This window comes from Lineus longissimus, chromosome 6 (assembly GCF_910592395.1).
Source record: "Lineus longissimus chromosome 6, tnLinLong1.2, whole genome shotgun sequence".
Lineage (NCBI taxonomy): Eukaryota > Metazoa > Nemertea > Pilidiophora > Heteronemertea > Lineidae > Lineus > Lineus longissimus.
The window spans coordinates 776,124-798,866 of NC_088313.1; the positions used below are offsets into that span (position 1 = coordinate 776,124).

Here is a 22,743-nt window from a genome sequence, read left to right on the forward strand (position 1 = left end):
CGAGGCATGAAAACCAATTATTCGAGCACCCACTGTACAAGGTCTCATTAGGGAGTTTTTTTGTATTCATGCGCGGCCAAGCCCTAACCGTAGTTCTTGAAAAATCATTGATTTCTTGTTCTCACGGTATGCCAGTGTTGATTCAGCAGTCGTTTTGGCAAAGACATGTTTTTTTGGAGTTTCTGAAACCTAGAGCGCTACTCCATAGGCGGCTAACAAGAAACTACGCATTTACTGTTGTTGCCGACGTATGTGTACACTGAACTTGGGATGTGCGTCGGCCCCGTTAATGGGGCACGTCATCATCGCGTACATTTGGGAAAAACTCCCTCACGAGACCTAAGTAGCGCCGTCTCGTGGAAAAAATAGAACTGAAATCTTCGACAAAACACTTAGTTCTACATTTTACCGCTAGACGGCACTTCTGCCGCCGAAGCCAATTTTCTATTCAAAATTCAAAAATTCATTAATTTTACAATGAAATTGAGTGTATACTTTTGTGGCATTTAATGATACTGAAAGGGGGAAGAGTGGGACGTTGTATCGCTTTGAAATTTGGCACGGATGTTGGTGACATGTTATCAGTACATTCTCTCTAGATCCTGCATTAACAGTCATTGAAACAAGGCGTTTTTTGCATGGATTGAGAACACTTGGAAGCCTACTATACTGACAGCACTTCACCATGGTGAATTGGGTCGGTGAAATATTTTACCATGGTGAGCATGGTAAATTCAACATCCAACATGGCGAGCATGGTAAACTCTGATTTGGTAAACTCTGAGTGCTTGGCAGATTTGCGATGATTGAAACAATACAACTACATCATAGTTCATGTATTCTCATAATGACAAACCCAGTGGCCTGAACATAGCCTAAACTAACATGAGTCTCGACTGGCGTTAGAAGTAGGAACTAGATATAATTGGACCAACAGTAAATATACGTGAACGAACGACGTCCTCCTTTTAACCATCCTGGCACCAGTCGTTTTCAATATACACCGCCTCTCGATATGACGAAGGAGTGTAAGAGGCCTGAATCTCAGCAGGGTGCCCTTTAACTAAATCTGATTGAAGACGTCTCGATTTGACATGAATACTTTTTTGCCCCAACGTTTTCTCGAGGATACCAACTGCCCATTCGAACCATCCTCGGAAGTACTCGAACGCCCGGAATCAGTAGCTGCAATTTGAAAAGTTTGGGTTCGGGGGTTTTCTTGAAGATTTAATAATGATAATGATAATAATGAAACTATTAACATGTGCATGAATGGTTTGAAAATAAGGAGATAGTGAAGAAAAAAAAGAAGACAGATTCGCCGGGAGTCGAACCCGTGACCAGCCGAACCACAGTCAAACACTCCAAGCGATGACCCGTCAAGGCTTTTACGTCAAGTGCATATTTTATTCGCCTCTTATATGCAATGTGCAATCGAGCCAGGTGACGCATGACGAAATGACATCCCTCTAATACCATTCAGGTCGTCGCCATATTGAAAACGCGCCGCAATTGTGATTAGGTCGCGCAGGTGGCAGAGTGATTGGCCGAAATAGTTCCAAGTAATCTTATATTTCGATAGTTGTACAGGTATTTCTCAATATGTCGTATTTATATACCTCACTGATATAAAAGATTATGTTCGCAGTTGATTTGATATTCAAAATGCCCTTTTAAAAGTTTTTATAATCGAGGTCAACAGGGTCAAAAGAAATAGTTTTTGGCGCCAATGATGTCAGCAATATGGCGGATTTGTCCTAAAGTTCGAGTTGATTCGCGGGTTGATTCTCTTGAAATCGCGTCATCGTAGTCGATTTAAAGGGACAAATTGGGTTTATGATTAAGGAAACGTATTGCTGTTGTTTTACCTTGGCTCCGTAATCTGCTGTATCGTTACTATCATTGTCGCGTGGAGGATGTCCCGGCGGCAACGACAACCTCCGCTAGATAGACCTACGCATAGATTGAGGAGCCAGGTGACACATGTCCAGTCACCGGGATTATAAGAGAGTCCGGTTTATCATGATTGAAAGACCGGATAAATCTGGTCCAGCAAGCTACAAAATTTTACTCGAATGACAGTTCCTAGCCAAGGGGTTTGACGTCCCGTCATACTCGCATGGACTTGGCGGGTTCAATCGTCCAGGGTCCTTGCGTCCCCTGGCGTCCTAGTGATACGGACTATACACCCATTTTGACTGGACTCTCCTCTCCAGGGAATATAGTCATTTTCATTTCAAGAAACACAGAGGAAGAAATCACCAGTGCCCAAGTAGAACAAGAAAAACCAGAACTTTGACCGCCTGACTTGTTTTTATGTTGATATCATATCCCAATATTTTAAAGTTAAAAGTATAATTCTGAAATATGGCACTGGTAAAAGGGCAGGCACTGCTTATAGCTGACTTTTGAGATGGGCCCATGAGCTCAGTGTGGGTCACATATGGGTCACGTGGTTTTATTTGCCCATGACTAGGATGCTAGAATAATGCCATCGGTCCTTTAATTCATCGAAAGTGCATCAGTGCAGTGTCCCTTTAAGTTTGATTGTTATTTGATAGATGGCGCAGCGGAAAAGGCTTTATTCTCTATTCCAGGTCCATATTCAACACACGTCATGCACGCACCTGCTGTACATTGTTAGCTCTGTAGGAACGGGACTCAAAGACACCGCCGTGTTCAACTTTGCATGACAGCGGAGAAGGATTTATCGTTAAAAATTCTGGTAATTATGTTTTTTACGATTTAAAAAGCGACCTTATATTTAAAGGAGGACGTAGGTACTGATTGGTAAGCAGGTAAGCGGTCCAAGATTAAAAAAAACGTGGTGGGCCACGCCCAAACTTGATTGAATCCGATTTTTATCCTCTCCATCCATCCACGCATCCTTCATTTTCATCATCATTCATATTGTGTGTGTATGATGATGTGCATTGGCGTTCGATTATGCATTACACTCAACCGTGATATCATGATATGACAATATTGTAACTTTACTGAGTGTTGTCATCGAATATCACAGTTCATAAATATCACTGCAATATTTTTCTGACATTTATCATGACTGCAGGAGCGAAATACTAATCTGATTCTGAGACTGACATGGGGGTCTGGCAATGGGCCAATGGGGATGATGTGAAATGTGATGTAAAAGACAAGCAAGCCAGTACGTTCAGGTCATGGATAGGCCTATCGAGGGTATCATTCAATCGATAAGCGGATCGGGCTTATCATTAGGCCAGTAGGCCAGGCCTACTGGTATTTTTATGTGCCTTATGTGCTTTTTTATGTGTCTTTCTTCATTGACGTACTCTGTTGATCAGTCATTTGCTTGTTTACAATTCGTCACTAGTATAAGATAACGAATGGCTTATCTTCATTCTTTTCAGAAAGGACATGAGTTGATGACATCTAACCACATCTAACCACACTGGGAAGAAGTTTTGAAAATCTAGAAGAGCATTTATAAAAGAGTTGATTGGTGATGATGGATCGTGCAGTCTTTCTTCTCGTTTGTCTTGTGACTCTTGTCAGCGCCTCATCTTCCGGAATCCCCCCACAGATCATTCATGATGATGATGGAAATATAGCAGATAAAGAGAGCAACATAACATGGGCACCACTGCCAACTGGCAGTAACTATTCATCAGATATTACAGCTAATGATGGTGGCCTTCGACCACTTTATGAAATGGCCAAAAAGTTTTTGGCTGTCGTCCAGCCAAATCCATTCCCCTATGGTAAGTGCAAGCAACTTTCTATGAGTTTTCCTCTTTTCTAAATGTCCGCTTTCATAATCTCTACACTACAGCATAACTCACATAAACATGTTTGCCACATGACATAATTTGACAATAACTTAAATGTACTATAACTTTTTCATTTGGGTACCAAAGCCCTGACTACACCAGCTGCTGGTGCAACTGGCTGCAACAGTAAGATCTACATTTTGTAGTCCTTCGTCTGTGAAAAATTATGAAGAACGAAAAAGCTAATAGTAATACCAGGACACTAGCACAGTTTTAGAATGAGTATTATTATTATCATTAGCTTTGTAACTTGCATTCTGACTATGCTTTTATTGATGATTAATTGAATAAGACAGCTAATCTATTATTCAAAATAATACGAAAGTCTCTTTTATAATTAAAGCATTGTTAAATTGATCAGTCGGGCAACAATTGATGTTTTTGTTTGGTTGCCAGTAGCAGTGCCAGTGAGCTGAGTTCTTGGTGTTGACTGTTGTTGATAAGCTGAACTGGAGATCTAGTTAGAATTAAAAAAGGATGTTGGCCGACTTTTAAAATTGATGACATTTTGTGAATGGAATCGTCTTAACCTAAGCACTGACAGCCAAGAACAATGATTGCTGAGTACACTTGCTCCTTGGGCTGTTGGAGGTGTACAGTGGAAACATGAGCACAAGTCACCTACATGTTGTAGATGACCCCTTAGGTCCTGGGTTACCTGGTCAGCCCCGGTGTGGTGGTGAAGTGAGGGTAACTAGCAGCATCAGTTGTGCGTCATGGCTGATGACAAGTTGACATTTGTTGGTTTGTTGAGAGACTGCATTGTTGTAACAGAATCAGACACATTGATGCATCATCCACAATAAAGCAGCAGCTGTATGCTGCATTTTTATAGTTCAATCAAAATATCAATAAACTCCAGGCAGTTCATCTGTCTGTACATATACTGCATTGACTGGGATATTGGTTTGGAACCATCCATTTGTGAGATTTTTTATTACGATAATAAGGTTTCTATCCATTGGTAAAACTGATTCACAAATACCTGCCCATTCAAGGTGCAGTCGATGGAAAATATTCTTGCTTCGGATAGCTTGAGGCAAGATTTCATTCCAATGACCAATAAAAGAATGTGTGATCAGCCGTTAATATAAGCATGATTGTAGGTTTGGCCTGGGTTTGGTGTGATTAATGCCGGCAATGCGCTTAAAAATTCTTTTGTGGGTCATTGATGCCATGGGTATGACATGTATCATGATCAATGAATCCTGATAAAAAAATCATCGATAGATTAAAATCTATTGTTGTCTGGACTGTCTGCACTGAATATCTCATCTGTGTTTGGTTTAGGATCAGCAAAATATTATTTCAGAACAATTTTATTCAACATCTTCCTGCTGCCATAGGGAGAGATGTCTCATCTTCCCCTTTGGCTCCACGGCCTTACTGATTGAAGCATGAAGTTATAAAAATGGTTTGCCAGTAGTGGCCTAAAAGCTGACTAAAAGTTGCTGTCGGATGTCTGACCGAATGATTCTTGATGGCGAGCAGCATTCAAATTAATGAAAATAGCTGTTGAATTATGTTACCCTGTTTGTAATGACTTTGGATTTTGTTTCTTCTTGTTTCAGACTTGATCAACCAAGTGTTGGCTGGTGATATGAGTGCTGTTTTGAATGATCCAATGACTGTAAGTTCTACTTTGCCCAACTTCCAGGATCAATTTGGGTTCATGCTGTCTTGGCGGCTTGTGATGCTATTAGCTGCAGCCCTGCTGTCCAGTCTTCATTCAGAAAAACGTCCAATTATATGTGAAGTAAAATATAAAGCAAAGCTCTGTGGGCATTTTCACTGTCATTGTATCAGGGCTGACGGACCCTAGCATGACATAGGTTTGAGGGTGATGGTTTCTTTTTGATAATAGGTCATGTAAGTCTGTGATATTTTGGTCTTCTCAATTCTGTCTTCTAACCTTGGTCAGACAAATCTTGTGGGCCAACCTGGTAGTGGACTAGAACTGTTAACCTCTCACCCTTCCGCTGACACAGACGACTCAGGACCTCGTGCCTGGAGGGATGTGGTGGCACAATTGATATAGAGTTACAGGAGTGATTGTGACTGTGACCGACTCAGTCTCACCTATTGTAGAAAACATTTCTTCTCCATGGAGCTACTTCAAGAAAACATTTTGGTCGGGGCGATGAATGTCCTCTTAATCGCCCCTGAAAGGAACGACCTGCGAGTATCAGGACCAGATAATAGACCAGCGATTACCTGTTTTACCCCCAGATGAGAGATCCTTCAGTAACACATCGATTATCTCAGTTTAAGTCGCTGGTCTGCACAGCGCTTTGTCCCTAACTCTCCTGCTCTCCTTATATCTAGGTATCATTTTAACAACCCCAAGTAGTGTAAATTTGACTGTTGATTTGTTCCAGGTTGTAACCTATGCCATGGGGTTTGCCATCTGTTTTGCTATTGGTATACTCTTCGTCATCATCATGCCGATCGTCGGTTGCTGTTTCTGCTGCTGTCGCATCTGCGGGAATTGTGGCGGGAAGAAAATACAGAGATCTTCTGATGTCAACAACTGTCATCGCATCGCATTCACTGTTCTTGTGTTTGTGATGGCCACTTTTATTATGTAAGTATTGCTGCACAATTAGAAATCACTTTTAAAGTGACGAGTTTCGGGCCTTTACTGTTTCACTGTTTAGTGCCTCAGCCAGGATTTTAAATGCTCGGATAGCAAACACAAAAAATTGAAATGCCTGCAAAGATTTTCCAAGTTACAGTACTGGGTAATACCAGTGTGGACAGCAACTTGCCTCATTTTACCAGTATTCCTTGTGATACACTTGGTATTGGTTTCTTTTAAACACCAAGAGAGATTTTTGTATCAAGATGATTAAAGCAATTCGCTACCATCAGTTTGCGTTATTGTCATGCAGAGTTTGCCATCGCATTAGTGCTTACTTCCTCCTTTGCTTCCATGGCAACAGGTAAACAACCTAGCCATGGTATTAGAGTTATGATCAGTGTAAGCCGCACTGTATGACCGGTCATACACTGCTGGTATCTCCGTAGGGGGTTGACTAATGTGCTACTAATTTATTGATGTGATAGTCATGGCCAATGGCTCAAAATCATCTGAGACCTCTTACAATCAGCCAACACTACCCAAATACACAAGATGAAAGCTCTTTTCCCAAATTTGTAAGATCTATTCTTCCAAAGCCATTTAATGGGAAATCCTAGAACAATGAGCGATAAATTGAGTTTCTGTGTACAATATACATCGCTTGATGAAAGAATAAATTGGATAAAGACTAGTGTTTATTTTGCTTATCGCTATTCATTATTTTTGTAAAGGTCCATGATGAACTACTGCCATGTCCTGTTGCTATAGTAATTTTACAAGGTATTGACTGAAGCCAGCTCAGGTTTCTCTTCAAGGCCAATAAGCTGTCCGTGCTGGGCCATATATCATGAGCCAGACCATCTGCTGTCTGTGGTTTTCTTTGAGGGTGAAGACAACATACCCCAGGTTCTTTTGGGAGGGTAGTGTTGTTGTTGATGTTGGTTTCATGTACGATGTGACAGTGGTTTGTTTGCATTGCTCAGCTGTAAGATCCAAGGGTAGATAGAGCAAGGGGCAGCTTTCCGGCCAGCTGGCTTAGATAGAGCAAGGGGACAGCTTTCAAGCCAGCTGGCTTAGATAGAGCAAGGGGCAGCTTTCAAGCCAGCTGGCTTAGATAGAGCAAGGGGCAGCTTTCAAGCCAGCTGGCTTAGATAGAGCAAGGGGGCAGCTTTCAAGCCAGCTGGCTCTGTCCATGGGCACACTCCTTGCCTTGTGCTTGAGCTGACATTTTACCGTTCAAAGTTTACATGTTGAAAAAGAAGATTTGCCCTCAAGTAAATAGAAAGTTATATCTTGACAGGATCCCTGCAGCCTGCTCCTTATATGCCAATGAAACCACGTCGAAGACGATGAACAATGTTGGCCCTCTGATTGTCAATAACATCAATGATTTGGAGACTTTCCTTAACAATACCATCTTAGTAAGTATCATGGACTCGCAGAGGAACTTGGCCAGCACTTAAGTTTATACAGTGATTATGTTACTGTAATTCTGTACTTGTTGTATTATACTGTTGTGTGAACTTCCTCTTAGATATCTTCTCTTTTATCGAATGCTATTGGACGAATTCTGGGTGTTGGCTTGAATGGTATGATTACTATGAAAATAGGAATGTTGAAATATTTTTTGGCACAAATCAACAAACCACTTAGCCTCCTCATGAAAATTGGCACAAATCAACAAACTACGTAAATTCTTTTTTTTCCTGTTGACTTGCACTGGTCATTTTAGTGTTGGGTGACACTAAATTGTTTTGACCTGCAGGTGCTTTTGATAAATTGCTATGACCTTGTTGGTCTATTACCTTGTATGAGGTTATCCAAACTACACCTCAGGCCTAAGCATATCCCAATTTCTGTAACACTATCAACTGAGCAACTGGAGTATCACTCCCCTAACAAGAATGCTTTAACTTGCTAGGCCAACTTGATACCTATTTTACTGGGTGGAGTGAAGTAATGGTGGGTTAGGTGTCTTGCTCAAGGAAATAAGACAGCAGTGATCCTTCAGAGTCGCGCCGACAATAGCCTGGCCATAGGTCTTATGTTCACACTCGTGCTGATACTAGGGGAGAAGAAATGATATGTTTCAGATCTCGTCACGATCTATCAACAGATTTAAATTGCTTTTACAGTTCTTCTATTGGCTGCTAGATATAGTGGTCAAAATAATTGTTCCACCGATTATTGGCTGGAACAGTTATTTCTCAAACACATTTGATCACATTTTCAGCAACTTAACCATATTGCCCTCACCAATTACAACTTCACTGGAAAAGTTATGTCAAGAGATTTGGACAGTAAGTACACAAGCCTATCACTTCATTTGCACTTCCAATGAGACCTTTCAGAGGTTCCTTGTACCTGGTGTAAACTGAGGTTCCTTGTACCTGGTGTAAACTGAGGTTCCTTGTACCTGATGTAAACTGAGGTTCCTTGTACCTGGTGTAAACTGAGGTTCCTTGTACCTGGTGTAAACTGAGGTTCCTTGTACCTGATGTAAACTGAGGTTCCTTGTACCTGGTGTAAACTGAGGTTCCTTGTACCTGGTGTAAACTGAGGTTCCTTGTACCTGGTGTAAACTGAGGTTCCTTGTACCTGATGTAAACTGAGGTTCCTTGTTCCTGGTGTCTGTGCCAGCCAAGCACATGAAGCAAAAAGCCCCCCAGTGAGAAAAATGAGTACTTGTGATGGTCACTTCTTCTTGCCAGTACCCCCTGGCCATTGCTAAAGTCCGAGTCACTTGGTCAGTATCCCCCATTGGCTCATAATGCAGTGGTAGGCATAATCACTCATCTGACCTTGGAGGAAGAACACTCTGTGGTGACTGACTTCTACGACCAAATATTATTCTATTTCAGACATAGGAGTTTTGCTTGGTGAAGAGATACGCGATTCAATGAAAACACAAATGAACTTGGATGCTGCATTTAACAAGATAAAGGCCCTGGATGTTTGTGAGTAGTCACCATTCATACAACTTGGGCTTCTGATGCTTTGATAGTGTTTCAGCTTGTAATCTGAAAGGCAGGGCAGAAGAGGGCACTACAGTGTAAAAAAGGCAGGATGCAGCAGCCTACTTTGAAAGGGAATTCATTGGCCTTGGATGAAGAATGGCAGGGCAATAAGAGAAAGTTATGAAATGGTTAAACCTTGTTGTAGTAGATCATAAACTGAATGTGTTACAAGCAAGGCCTGTGACAACTATTAAGTATTCAATTATCTTCTAATATATTTCAGCGCTGCAGGCCCTTGCAACCACCTTGAATAGTGCGGACACCAATAAGGGCACCTTTGAGACAGAAGCCAACACGCTAAAGACGCAGTTAGGTGTTCAGGAAACTAACATCATTAACACAAAAACTAAGGCTAATTGCCCTAGCGAATCCCAGTGTTCTAATCTTGACACCAGTGTGCTTGCCATTGATGCCAACCCAACTAATGTAAGTCATTTACCGGTTTTTATATTCAACTTGCACAGATTTGAGTCTCTCTAGAAAAGCTTTACAACTACAACTGTAATCGGTCTCTACAGAAGTGGCAGTGTCCTGAAAGATGACTCTGCTCTCTTTCCGATCAGAATGGTGGATAGAATCACTTCAAAGCATTTCTCGGATTCATTTGAGAACCTTTTGAGGGCATCCGTGTATAATAGTAAAGCTTACATTCTTGTTGCATCTTGCTCCTGGTCTTGCCAGTGTGTCTGCTATTTCACTGCCTGGGAATTGGCAATTTTTCATACACAAAACAAACAAGATTCTCATTCTGTCCATTTTCAAATTTCAGCTGGCCTCCATAACTGCTCAGGTCAATAAGATCAATAGTGCAAAATCTAAGAACCTTACATCGGAATGGAATACGGTATGTAAAGGAATTTAAGTGACTTTTTTGTTACCTTATTGAATGGCAAATATAACTTTTACAGCCATATATCTGGACTTGTTTTCATTAAAATATCACCAAACTTTAATGAAGTGTTCTGCAATGTCACTTAGTGTTTATCTTTTCATGCAGGCCATGAAAGATTTTGAAGAAATCCCAACGAAAGTGACAGCAGATTCTGAAACGATGAGGGCAGACGTCAAGAAAATGATTGATGACTTCTACACAACAATCTCTGACAGTCTCAAATCGATTGAGGGTCTCACAAGTAATGTAAGTGATGGAATCATTGACCATTGCAGTCATTTGGATATCAGCTTAAAGGGGGAAGACAGGTAGGAGCTTGGGGGTCATCCCCAGGTGCTAACATGGACAGTTGTGTTTATAGTTTTGTTGTACTGTCGAATGGGAGAGACCCCTGTTGGCAATGTTATGTAACTTAATCTGTGTGTCGACTGCCTTTTGATACAAATGCAGAAGAGGAAGAAGAATATAAAGTTTTTAGATTCAAATTGTATTTTGATTTTTTTTCTCAGCTGGGGATGTTGACTAACACAAAGAATACAATTCAATCTACTGCTGGTGAGGTGAAGACATATGACAAGTACAGGTAAGGTATCTGTTGAGTATACCGGGGGGGGGGGGGGTCTATACAAGTGCTAACCCCATGTGCATTGGAGCCTAAAATAATATGCTCCTTTTTCAAATGGCATCTGTTCACAAAAGCTTTTGGACTGTGTAAATTGAGTCTAGCGCTGATTAAATTCACCAGTTAACTTTTCAGTTTTCTCAAAGCAGTTGTTGTACAAGGCAGTTGAACAAACTTGTTTAACCTCTGTGCTCCATTCTGTTTCAGATGGTATGGTGGGGTAGCCCTTGCTTCAGTTCTCTTCCTCATTGGTGGCTTGCAGTATCTTGGTTGTATCATTGGTGCCTGCTCGTACAGCTCCAGGACCGCACCCACAGACCGCGGCTGCCTCAGTAATAGTAGTGGAGCGATGCTAATGGCGTAAGTAGACTTTCAGGGAAGGGCACATTTTAGCTTTTTCCAAGTTTGACATCCATCATTTTTATTGTTTACTTCCACTTTGTAACATCAAGCAGATCTCTGTCACTATCTGTAAGGATATGACACAATCATATGACCTGTGTGGCCTGCTATGACCTAGTGTGTCACCTGTTTGTATCTGTGAGATATTTCAATACCTAGTTCATTAAGTTTCTATTTGTTCCAGATCTGTCGGCTTCTGCTTCATATTCTCCTGGTTGTTGATGCTACTGACCAGCATCACTTTCTTGATTGGTGGAAACATGGAGAAGCTAGCCTGTGAACCCTTGATGGACCCTTCCTATAAAATCTTCAAGGAGGTGAGATGAAAGAATTTTAGAAACATGCTGTGTTTAGCAGTCATGATCATGCTTCAGAGAACAGGGCCAGAAACTTGAAATCATGTCCATGGGCCGAGTGCTCTCATTAAAACTAAAATGACAGCCATTCTCTAATCTTCTTCTTTTGCGTTCTCAAGATATGAGTTTGAATGTGTAGCACCCCAGTTATGCACCAAACTATGCTTCTGTCTTCAGCTCTCTGTGTCCATTGTTGGGGATTAGGTAGGAGGGAGTCAGGGAGTTTTCAGACGTAGATGGGCCTGCACACTGCACTTAGGGTTCCAATCTACTCCAAGGTTTTAAATCAGAGCTTTCCTTCTCCTAGACAAGTTGCCTGTCAAGGTGAAGGCCAGTCTACACCAGATACCTTGAATATTTATAACTTTCATCTGCAGCTGATCGATAAGCCAGACGGCCCTTTGGGAGAAGGATATTTTCTTGGCGACATGCTACTTCAAGATAAAACAGCAAACTTGACAATGCATGGAATTCTCGAGTGAGTATCGGGACTTTCCACATGTTCCGTCATCGCCGAGTTGATGAAAACAACGTAGTTCCTGACTTGATGTTATTTTTCACTTGTTGTTCAGTTGAAAGAACTGAAGGTGATAATGCCAAGTTGTACACATCATTACTCCACAATGCCGTTTACCCCCAAGGGCGAGCGGTCATAGTCCATCAAATCAGATTCTAGTTTTGTCTCTGTTGTTTTCAGTGGTTGCAAGAATGCAGGATCTGCTTATAACGTCCTCATGCTAAGCCACATGTTCAACCTGACTGAACTCACCGACTACAAGAGTGTAAGTTTGCTAACTATTCCATCCTTACTTTGTCTAGTGTTGCAAGCAAACGTCAAAATGGAAAACTAAGTACTTCACAGACATTAGCATGATATTCTAACTGTCAGAAGCTAAGAGTGGGAATTGCTTTGTGACAAGAATTGATTAAGTTCTGATGGACTTGGCTTGGTCTTGCGTGAGAGACATGCTTTGTCTATTTGGTGTCTGTCTTGGTCTTACGGTGCGGGAAAGGTTTGAACGTAGCAAAAGTGATAAGGACAGAGGGGGAAGTGTTGGCCGTGACGCTGCTCATATGATGATAAGCAGTTACAAGATTCAAATTAACCGTTACTTGAATCTTTTTTCAGAAAATGGATATTGAGAAGCAGATGAAAGATTCTAACAACATCGACCTGTCGTCTGTGAAAGTGATGACGCCATCACTAAAACAAACCCTGGAGGACTTCCAAGCTGCTCTCAATATCGACTTCGCCACAATGATAACTGAGGTTTGTGAAAGATATAGTCTGACACACCTTGATTGTAATGTAGCCTTGATTTACAGCGATTTTATTGACAGTCTGCTACTCTGTGTCACACAGCAGCATCAACTTCATTAAACAGGTTTCACATTTACGTGTATGTGCCTTGCTAACTGATTTCATATCTTATTAAGCCGAGCACGAGGTGTTGTTTAGGTCACAAGGATTCAGTGCTGTCAGGCTTTACCTCCATCATGACTTTCTTCAGCTCTCCAAAGATGCCGCCAAGACCGGACTCACAGCCTATGCTGATGGCCTCATAGCGATTGCTAACTTGCCTTCCATGGCGAGCTCTCCTGCGGTAAATGAACTGATTACAGAGGCCGCTGCTTTGAAGAACATTGACAATAACCAGGTTCCAAAAGTGAACACAGCAAAGGTAAGACCCAATACTGTGAACAGCTTTATAGTCATGGGCATTTTATGTTTGAACATTTTGTGAATAACTCCTAAATAAATACTGTGTGTGGACATTTTATGGTCTACTGTGCTGATTTGAGGAATTTTTTCTGCGGTTTTACTGATTTTGGTCGTCTTGAAATTTACCTCTTCAATTCATGCTAAGATATAACCCAAATGGCTATGAAAATGAAATATCGGTTGTTTTGTGCCAGAAGACTTTGCGTCTGCTGTGATTACTCTACAGGAGGGTGCCTAAGTTTCTTTATGCGTTTGAAAAAAGGGGATCAAGAACACTGAGATAAAGACTCAGGTGGATTGTGAGAAGCAACTGATGGGCCAAGGGATTCCAATTACTGGTCATGAATAATTATGATCAAATCTTTGTTTTCAGGCTGCGTTGATTGTTGATCTACAAGCGTTACAAACTCAAGCTCCAAACGTCCAGGTAATCCCTCAGACTCATCACTTGCCTGATCAATGATGCTGAGAAAACACTTTCTGAGTTTCCGTTGGCACATTGAAAGTGAACAATGAGTTGTGTTTCTTCTATTCAGTGAAATAAGACTACTGCTCGAGTGTGTGATCTGAGTAACCAGCGTCGCCATAAATTTCCATGCTGTGTTTTGCATACTTTTACTGTTTTCAGGCCGATATCACGGCTGTAACGACAGCACTGAATGATCTCGATACGTACATCACAAATTCAGCACCGGACCTCATCAACACTGTAAGTCAACTAATAGGAGTCCCTTATAAGACTACTCTTTACCAGAGGGTCAATATTAACATACGACTTGTCACTTGTCTCATTCACAACAAATGAGGAGTGATCTGGAAGTAATAGTCATTCAATGGCACTTGCTTTCGTGGCCATAAAGACATCTTTGATGTTAGGCAAGTGTTTTTTATACGTTGTTTCGGTTATCCGCCGCTTACGAAAATTACAAAAAAAAAAAAATTTTTTTTTATTGCCTCTCAGAAATTTTACCAGGATATAGGTTCATGAAATCAAAAAATTTCTGAAAAAAAATTTTTTTCAATTTTTTTTCCCTCAGCCATTCAAAAGGTTTGCTTAGCAAACGTTTTATTCCAAAGAATTAAAAAACTCTTGCCTTAGGTAAATTTCTATTTCGTTACCCTTTTCATTCTTTCCAAATGTTTCACATTAATCTCTATTCAGGAATAGGCCAATACACTATTGATAAAGATTTTTTCTCAACTTCAGAAAATGTTGACTTATGTGACAAGACTTCTTGGAATAATCGATTCCTTTGTGGCTAGAACTCTCGATTCGGTAGGTTTCAATGTTATACAATGGCATTAGTCAGTGCATACTCATGAAGAGCCACATGAAGATTGTTTTCAAATGATAACAGTCATATTACTCTTGGTGAGGGACATTCATGGTGTAGTGGTTAGAGCGCTGGGCTCATAATCAGGAGGTAGTGGGTTTGACTCCAACTCTTCGCTGTTTCGTCTTAGTGTCTTTGTTGAGAACACCTACCCCAACATTGCTTGGAGGTTCCTTGTAATTGGTGCCTATGTCCTTGCAAGTTAAGACCCCACAGAGTGAGATGCCTATGTCTTCTGATGATAGCCTGCGATGGACTCTATACCTCCATGGCTGAGGCCCTGAGTTGGCAAAATGGTCAATATAGTGAGTGACAGCATCTGTTTACCTGATCATTTGATTGTTATCGATGGACATTTTTGATGGATATCTTTTTACCTCTGCAGGTAAAAAATGATGTTGGAATTTGCACTCCTCTATGGAATCTGTACAATTCGATCTTGGGAACCATAGTGTGCAAGTCGGTGATCGATACCTTGGTAAGAAGCTATTGTTTGTTTATCAGTTTGTTGACAATCGATGACATTCCATTCCATTATCACCACATTGTGTTATTCAAGATCAACTGGCTCGAAGCAAGTTTTGGTTGGCCTTAACAGGGCTGGGAATTACCCTGTCTAGAAAACATGTCCCAGGACACAGTCACAGCATTCTTGGTCATGTGAAGGAGTCGTGGATCAGTAAAATTAGACTATTCCGGTTACTTGACGGAAATATCTCATCCAACAGAATCTTCCAAATATCAATCGGTCCCATCTTCTTTCAGAATGGTTTCTGGTTCAGTTTTGGCTGGGCGACCGTCTTCTTTATACCGGCCATGATATTCTCCGTCAAGTTGAACAAATACCTCAGAAGGTGTGATTATTGTGGACCAGATGAGTAAGTTATATCTTTAATCCCCCAATAGCTCTCAAGGATGTCCATTTCTGCCAAATTGGTAAATCTCCTTCCCCAGTCAGTTGTACATGCCACCTTGGCAAGTCAAGTATATACATGTATAGCTTTCTTCAGAAGTAAATGTCCTCATCCTTTTGAGCCTTGAATGAAGGTTTCAAGTCCCGAATGCAAGTCTTGTTCATGAATGAGGAAGTTAGTTTTCCAAGAAAATTTGCATTTATTTTTATGGTTTCAGTGGCAGACGGGGAAAGAAAGGAAAACCAGGAAGAAAGTAAGTAACAACAAAAAGTTTTTTTTTTATATTGTTGTACCGGTACTGTTCCAAATTATGTTCAAAACAGACACTGAATGATTTGATGTGAATTGTAGTGAAAGTGTCTCTGGCAAGTTCTTCAATGAGTTTTGCTCTCAAGAATTCATTCGTTAGATTGGGAATTGAATACATTAATAATGTCCGTTGTGGACAGTTTGAACGTGGTGAAAACCACTGTAGAAACATTTGACTATGTCCCAACATACAATCGTTGGACCCTCAGGTCCACTCATCCCCCGCAGACAAGATGTTCATCGGTTGGTCAAGGTGGATGGTATTTGCATGATGGTAAAACATGGGTTACTGGTATGATAACCTTACTCTCATGATTCAGACATGTCCTATTTGCATGTTGGCTTTTGGGGTGACAATGTTGTCAATATCAGGAAATAAACACGGACACAAGTTCAGAATCAGAGCTGGGAAACAAAATTGATTCATACTTTTACAAAGTTTTATGCCGTTTTTCAAGTTAGACCAGAGCTTGGTAAAATTAAGACTTCCAAATATCATAGACAAAGATTGACATTTTCAGGCACAGTCAGAGATTTTCAGGCTGGAATATAAATTATGCCAATAAGTATGTTTATTCATTGTTTTTCTTTCGTACTCGGTACTTTTTGTTTTGATGCATTTTGAGCGTTGTGCCAATCTTTGATTTCAATGCAGTTATTGCGATGGCATTTTTGATTTGCTGGGCTGCTTTGTGTTGCTTTGAGTGGATTGGGAGAAGAAGGGAAACAAATGCATGGGGATGGTTTGGAGGAAGCAGCATGCGTTTACATAATGAGAGATCAGGTGTTTGTTTCAGTCTGAACTTTTGGTTTTACTGTAAATTTGTGTGGTTCTTGTATTTTGTGTGTTTGATTTCAGGAATAAAGATGCTGAAAACTATTTAAAAGCAGATAGCCCAATTTATAGGTATACCTTTCTGATCTGTATCAAAATAACTGAAGTAGTTTTAGCCCATGTACTGGAGTCAATAACTATATGTTTAGAAAGGTTGGATACTGTCTTTGTTGATGGTATTATGACTTCTCTTAGCTTTATAGCAAGCTTTGAAGTACGTGTAGAATTTGTAACTGTGAACAAATTGTAAAAATGTATATCAAATATCTTATATCATTTACAACATAATATTGCTGAGAAAAACTAACCATTTATAGATTAGTCATTCTGCATGGATTACTAACAATTTAATTCTTACTTATTTGTAATAGCATGAAAACACTTATGATTGTTCGTGTTGCTAGCTAACTTGATCAAAATCGCCAAAAAACGAGAAAATTTTTTTTTAGCAAGCCTGCCGCACCCAAAATCGCCGAAAACTGGAAGAAAATGATTTTTTTTTTATTTAGCAAGCCCACTGGACCCAAAATCGCCAAAAACTGAAAAAAATTTTTTTGTCAGTCAGCAAGCTCACCACACCCAAAATCACCAAAAACCAAAAAGAAAAGAAATTTTTTTATTCCACCCTCCTCAGCTTTTCCTTTGATGAAAAAGCACGCCAACCAAGGTATTTCAATTGATGTCAACTGAGGTCTAATTTTTCAATTTTCTTAACTTTGCAGTAATAAAGTTGCTCCTGGGGACGATCAGGAAAAGTGGTAAGTGATGAAAGGGGACTCAACTTGTGCTCTTTTATGATATTGAGATGTTCACTTTGGTTTCATAGTTCAAGGCTCGGTCGCTCAATAATCAGCGCCGGATGTCATTTTGGTTTTTATTCTGATTTTAGCTTAGATAAGAATGATCTTTCACAAAATACTTTTGTAGTGGTGTAGTTCTTGGTAGGTACTCATTTATAGCATGATAAAGATGTTTTAGTAGGAGTAGAATGATGTAAATGGTAGGTTTATTCAGTTTTGTTTGAGATAGTTTATATTAGATAGTTTGCTTTTATTCCTCAGGTAACCCATCCATCCTCCAAGCCTTGTAGTCAACTGTGGTAAGGACAATATTGTATACATCATAGTTTAACCGCCAAGAAGGGCATTTTGTGACATTGCCTCGGACAACTGAGTGCAACAGTGAGCTTGCCTCCTATATTTTGGCTGAGAATCAGTATAGATATTGCTAAGTCAGTATAAATTTATTAGTAAAGGCTAAATTCAGTTGTTAATTGCAAGAAAGGGCTGTGCTAACCCAAACCATAACTGTCCAAGGTTCGGGAATCAGAAGAATTGGGAATAGGAAATTAAAGGGTTTTACAGTATCTATCCTTCAAATGGTGCTCAGGCTGTGGACATTTTTTGTCTTGATCACTTCTTGAATTGTTTTTGTTCTTCTGTTTCAGATACTTACACTGATGTATAGATAATTCGTCCACCTACGAGGAAGATAATCAAACACTCTTCGAGTGTACCAATCGCACAGGATCCGTCCAACTTACACCACAGTGATACTCGCTTCTATGTGATATGAATTTAAAGCTACTCCTGGATAAAGACTCCTGTTTAAATCTGTACAAATCCTGAGGAACTGTTTAGAATTTGTTGTTTTCCTGAAATGACTTGTGAGTGATATTTTTCTACTATGCATGACTGCTGCAACTGTCCTTATTCAAGTTAGATTGTAAACTTATATTGTTATAAATTGAAAGGTTTTTAGCTCAGCTGACAAAGTCAGCGGAGCTAGTAGTATAGCTGTTCAAATGGTGTCCGTCCTGCAATCCATCCATCTAGGGACCCATCTGTGGACAAAATTGGACATTTCTGACCGGGAAGGCCTAGCCACTTCGTTGACGGTGCTAAATTAGGAGTTGCCCAAGGTGAACTCAAAAAACGAAAAATCGGCGCGATCCGACCTGTATTAAGAGAATGAGGTCATTTCGCGTTTAGATTTCTTTCCCTTTTTACCTCGGTCCACAGAGCAAATATTGTTTTCAAATGTGGCTGAATATTTTTAAATATTTTTTCATTTTTTACTTTTAATGGAATTAATTTAGTTTTCACCGCCAGTTGGCGCTGCAGGCACATTGCCTGAATTTTGGCGATTTCAAATTTGGCGGTGGCTTAACTTTTTTGCAAGCAGTGCCGCTGATTGGCCGATCGATAGAAGAGATGCCACCATTTAAAAATGGCGGTAGTCGCTGCTTCAATGAAGGTGAGTGAACTTTCTCATGTTCAATCGGTTGATTCTCTTTTAATCAACATGACCATGTACCTGAAATTTGTTTAGGTACTGAAAAGAGTCTATATAATTCAGATTTATCAATAGTTTTTTATAATATTCCGGAAATTTTGTGCACAAATCAGCGGAAGTTGGTGCTCGTCTCATGTCATTTTAGAGTGAGAAATTTGTTTCCGTCGATCTCTACCACTGAAAAATCGCTTGCATAGCTTCGAATTTTTGTGAAAATAAGTATCTGAACTTGGTTTCAAATAGTCTAGAGAGTTACCTTTGTGGTGATACATATGGTATGTGATAAATATTTGTGGAATTTGTGAAATTCGGTTTTCAAACGTGCCGATGATGCAAGCGATCTCGCGTGAATTTTGCAAGTCCTGATATGTCGACCGGGTGTCAAAAATCACTCGCCTAAATTCAATTCAAAGATCGAAAATGACATCTGAACTTAGTTTCAAATAGCCTACGCAATTATCATTTCGGTGATATATAATGCATGCATGTAATAATTGATTAATCTACCTAAAACGCGCAATTAAAACGGCGAAAGATCGTGATAAACACTCTGGTGGCGGTCGCACTAAATAACGACCGGTAGGGCCCGGCGTGTGGCAGAGAAAAAAAGGTAGCGCCCGGAGGTTGAAACAGGATTTTTATGCACTTTTAACTGTATATATATGTTGTTTAGATGTATTTCTAACAGTTCTGTAACTTTTATGACCAAGCTTGCACCCAAAGTTGGTAAAATTGATGCTTGTTTATGGACTGCGCTAGCGACCGGAGAATTCGCCGTCGGCCATTTTGGGACGGTCAACAAATCTCGCCATTTACGTTTGTTTACAATTATTTTGAAAGTCACATTAGGCCTATGACATCGTAGTATGAATTCCACTGCAGTTTCCTTACGCAGCAATGCTCATGTTTTTGGATGGCAATCCTGTACTGTCTGTACACTGCGCTGTGCAGGCTTAGAGTATAACTTAACAGGCCCTCATGATTCATTTGATGGACACCTTATTTGATAGTACCTCATCATTAAGTCCACTAGATCCTGTTCTGTCACATGTCGTAGACGATAGACAATTTTCAAATGTAGTACACCACTCGCTCACGGCTCACATCATGTGGGCACGGTTGGCTGTTGAGTGTTATGGTTCAGTCTGTGAGACTAATTTAAAGAGGTTACACTTTTATTTTGAATTGGAAAACAACCCCCAGGACTGACTTTTCACTGAGTGATAAGTGTGCCCTTCGAAGGTTAATTCTCTTTCTGGATTTGCTTCCATAGATGCCTTGTTCAGGATATCATCTGACCGATGCCTGATCAAGCACAGACTGTATCCGGTGGTGTACATTTCCCCGTCTATGTCACCCTTTTTTTTCAGTCCGTGTTAATTTCTCTTCTCTTTTTTTACAGATTAACTGTTGTCGGTTATTGCAAGAGGAGTCGTTGGCACATTTCAAGTCCAGGAAAGCACTTGCTGTTCCCACATTCAGAGTAAGGTGTGCTTACTCGTTTTACTGCTTTCCATTCCTGGAGAGCGTTATCAAATATCTGCCGCAAGGCAACAAATATCTGCCGAAAGGCATCAAATATCTGCCGCACCAATAAAGTTCATTTTGTTAACCAACTCTTTATCTTCTTCGTTGCCTCATAATAACGGTACCGACACACACTTGACCCTTGCCTTCACCTATCCATTTCAGCTGAGCGCCAGGCCCTTGGGCCTCTTGTTCATCTTCCATACGACTTGAGCTGCTGTACAGAATCTAGAGCCGAGATATCCGGTATCAACTCTCGTTTGCAGGGATGGACGTCCATCAGTTTTTACATGAAACTTCTACTGAAAAATGGTTTATAAGGCCGGGTCTTGTCACTTGTCACGAGCATGTCCATTTTAATTGACTCAGGTTTGAGAACATGACACAAATTGATAAGGTGAAATCCTGTATCTAAAGCCAACTCTTTGGAAATCACCAGGTATAAACCGGTACAACTCAATATGGAAGTTCCATGAAGTGAATGTGTTTTTTTTTAACCAAGGCAACTTTCATCCTTGCATTTGATGGTTCAAATCTTATTTGTAACTGCTGTTTTCTATCAGACGACTTAGGGAGACTTTTTCGCATAACTCAAGGGAGTTAATCTCTGAGTCATGGGTAGCTTTAGTTTATGAAATTGTGTACAAAGAATTGATTTTTTGACAATATTATGTTAGCTTTTGGCTTCCTCGTGCAATACTGCACGGTACTCTTTGTCATGACTCTTTTTGATGCTTATTTTTAGGGTACTATGTAATGACCAGAATCATTATCAGTCCAGTGTGCGTGAGCTTCAGCCAACTTGAATAAATGGATTGATTGGGATGTGTGCCCACATATTTTGTTTAGAATCTTCCATGACGATTGTCGACTTTTTGCTTCCTTTCTACATTTATAAACTGTTATTTGTTCATGAATCAAAAAAGTTAATGTCTCACTCTCTTAATTAAGTTGTTCAATAGCCTATGTACTTATAGACATGGCAATTAGATCAAAATATGTCTTTGCTTAGAATATTTCATGTGCAGCAAAATGGGGGTACAATTTACCATATGGGAAAGAATGATTTGAACCCCTGGAAGGTTTTGCTGGCTATTTATGATTTGGCTGGCTGACACTAGATGATTCCATAACATGTACAGCAGGAAACCGTTTCACAGGCTTTCAGGTCAGTTACGGATGCTGACCTGATCACCTAAATCACCCTGCACGGTTTCAAGTGTTTGCCGGCAGATCATGCAGTGTGAATAATAAGCTTAACCATGACGCCTTCGCTTCCAGCTGGCCATCTAAAGCATTTCTTTGATCACCATTGAGTCCAGATAGTTAAAACTTGGTGCATGGAGGTCATGTGACAATATAACTAGCATCGACTTACAAAAGTCATTGTGATTTGACCTACTTTCTGGCCTTCCCGCGCCACAGTCGGTATCAGAGGAATTGATGCATCATCAAGTCATACCGAGTTTCTGAATGGAACACTGTTGCGGGCTCTGTTGTCCACGTGTCCACCGAGTCTGATTGGTGCCAGACCTTGAAACAGGAATAAGAAGATGCATTTTCACCGCCCAAGAAAATGTAAGAAGTAGGCTGAATGGCTGGTTGTGCGAAATGGCCTTTAACTCCCATCTAGTGTTGCCCAATGTGAGTTACAGTTTGTATTGACTTATGTACCAATATTTTCCATTGTTTTTGAATGTTGGTGTCTTATGATGTGTTGTTGTTAAAAGAATAGAAACATTGGAAAACATGATCGAGAGATTTGTTCATTTATTTGATACAGTCCCAGTCACAAATGACATATGTCCTGCTTCAGTGATGCGCAAGGTATGGGCGCCAGTGATGCCAATCGGTAGCCATCTCTTCATGGAAATTACCAGACTTCTTAAGGCCATATCTGATATCATCTCTGAATACTATAGCATTCAATTCGACTGGTGAACTCCGATTTCGTGTTCTACCTGATAACAGTTTGACTAAATAGCACCCTTTCAAATGCCCGAGCGCAGAGCATTTGATGACTATGACATGGCCTCAACCTGGCACACATCTCTAAAATGTTTTTAGTGGCCAAAAACTAGGCCTTTGGTGACTCATCATGCATGAAAGTCAACACTTGAAGCACGC

The 22,743-nt window shown here is 40.4% G+C and overlaps 1 protein-coding gene across 8 annotated transcripts; it reads left to right on the forward strand.

The window, feature by feature from the left end:
* Positions 1-2,660: 2,660 nt before the first annotated feature.
* Positions 2,661-22,369, forward strand: LOC135489030 (prominin-1-A-like). 8 transcript variants are annotated; one of them, XM_064774099.1, is made up of 28 exons: positions 2,661-2,725; positions 3,390-3,740; positions 5,381-5,439; positions 6,188-6,393; positions 7,691-7,811; positions 8,624-8,690; positions 9,252-9,347; positions 9,631-9,833; positions 10,177-10,251; positions 10,405-10,545; positions 10,809-10,882; positions 11,129-11,281; positions 11,508-11,640; positions 12,057-12,157; positions 12,377-12,461; positions 12,809-12,949; positions 13,191-13,361; positions 13,776-13,829; positions 14,031-14,111; positions 14,610-14,678; positions 15,122-15,214; positions 15,502-15,614; positions 15,868-15,903; positions 16,481-16,525; positions 16,819-16,866; positions 17,517-17,552; positions 17,856-17,893; positions 18,242-22,369. In XM_064774099.1, exons 2-27 carry the CDS (start codon positions 3,485-3,487, stop codon positions 17,857-17,859), a joined length of 2,661 nt encoding a protein of 886 aa, XP_064630169.1. In that variant the 5' UTR covers positions 2,661-2,725; positions 3,390-3,484; the 3' UTR covers positions 17,860-17,893; positions 18,242-22,369. The 8 variants fall into 8 exon arrangements, with proteins under 8 accessions (XP_064630169.1, XP_064630171.1, XP_064630173.1 ...); XM_064774100.1 differs by having other exon boundaries at positions 2,719-2,798; XM_064774101.1 differs by lacking the exon at positions 17,856-17,893.
* The last annotated feature ends 374 nt before the right edge of the window (positions 22,370-22,743 follow it).

Bases quoted from the DNA above. Each gene is read 5' to 3' on its own strand.
- LOC135489030 (XM_064774099.1), top strand. From the start codon at position 3,485: ATGATGGATCGTGCAGTCTTTCTTCTCGTTTGTCTTGTGACTCTTGTC. The intron at 11,641-12,056 runs GTGAGATGAAAG...TTTCATCTGCAG, and splicing joins CCTATAAAATCTTCAAGGAG to CTGATCGATAAGCCAGACGG. The intron at 15,904-16,480 runs GTAAGTAACAAC...TGACATTTTCAG, and splicing joins AAAGGAAAACCAGGAAGAAA to GCACAGTCAGAGATTTTCAG.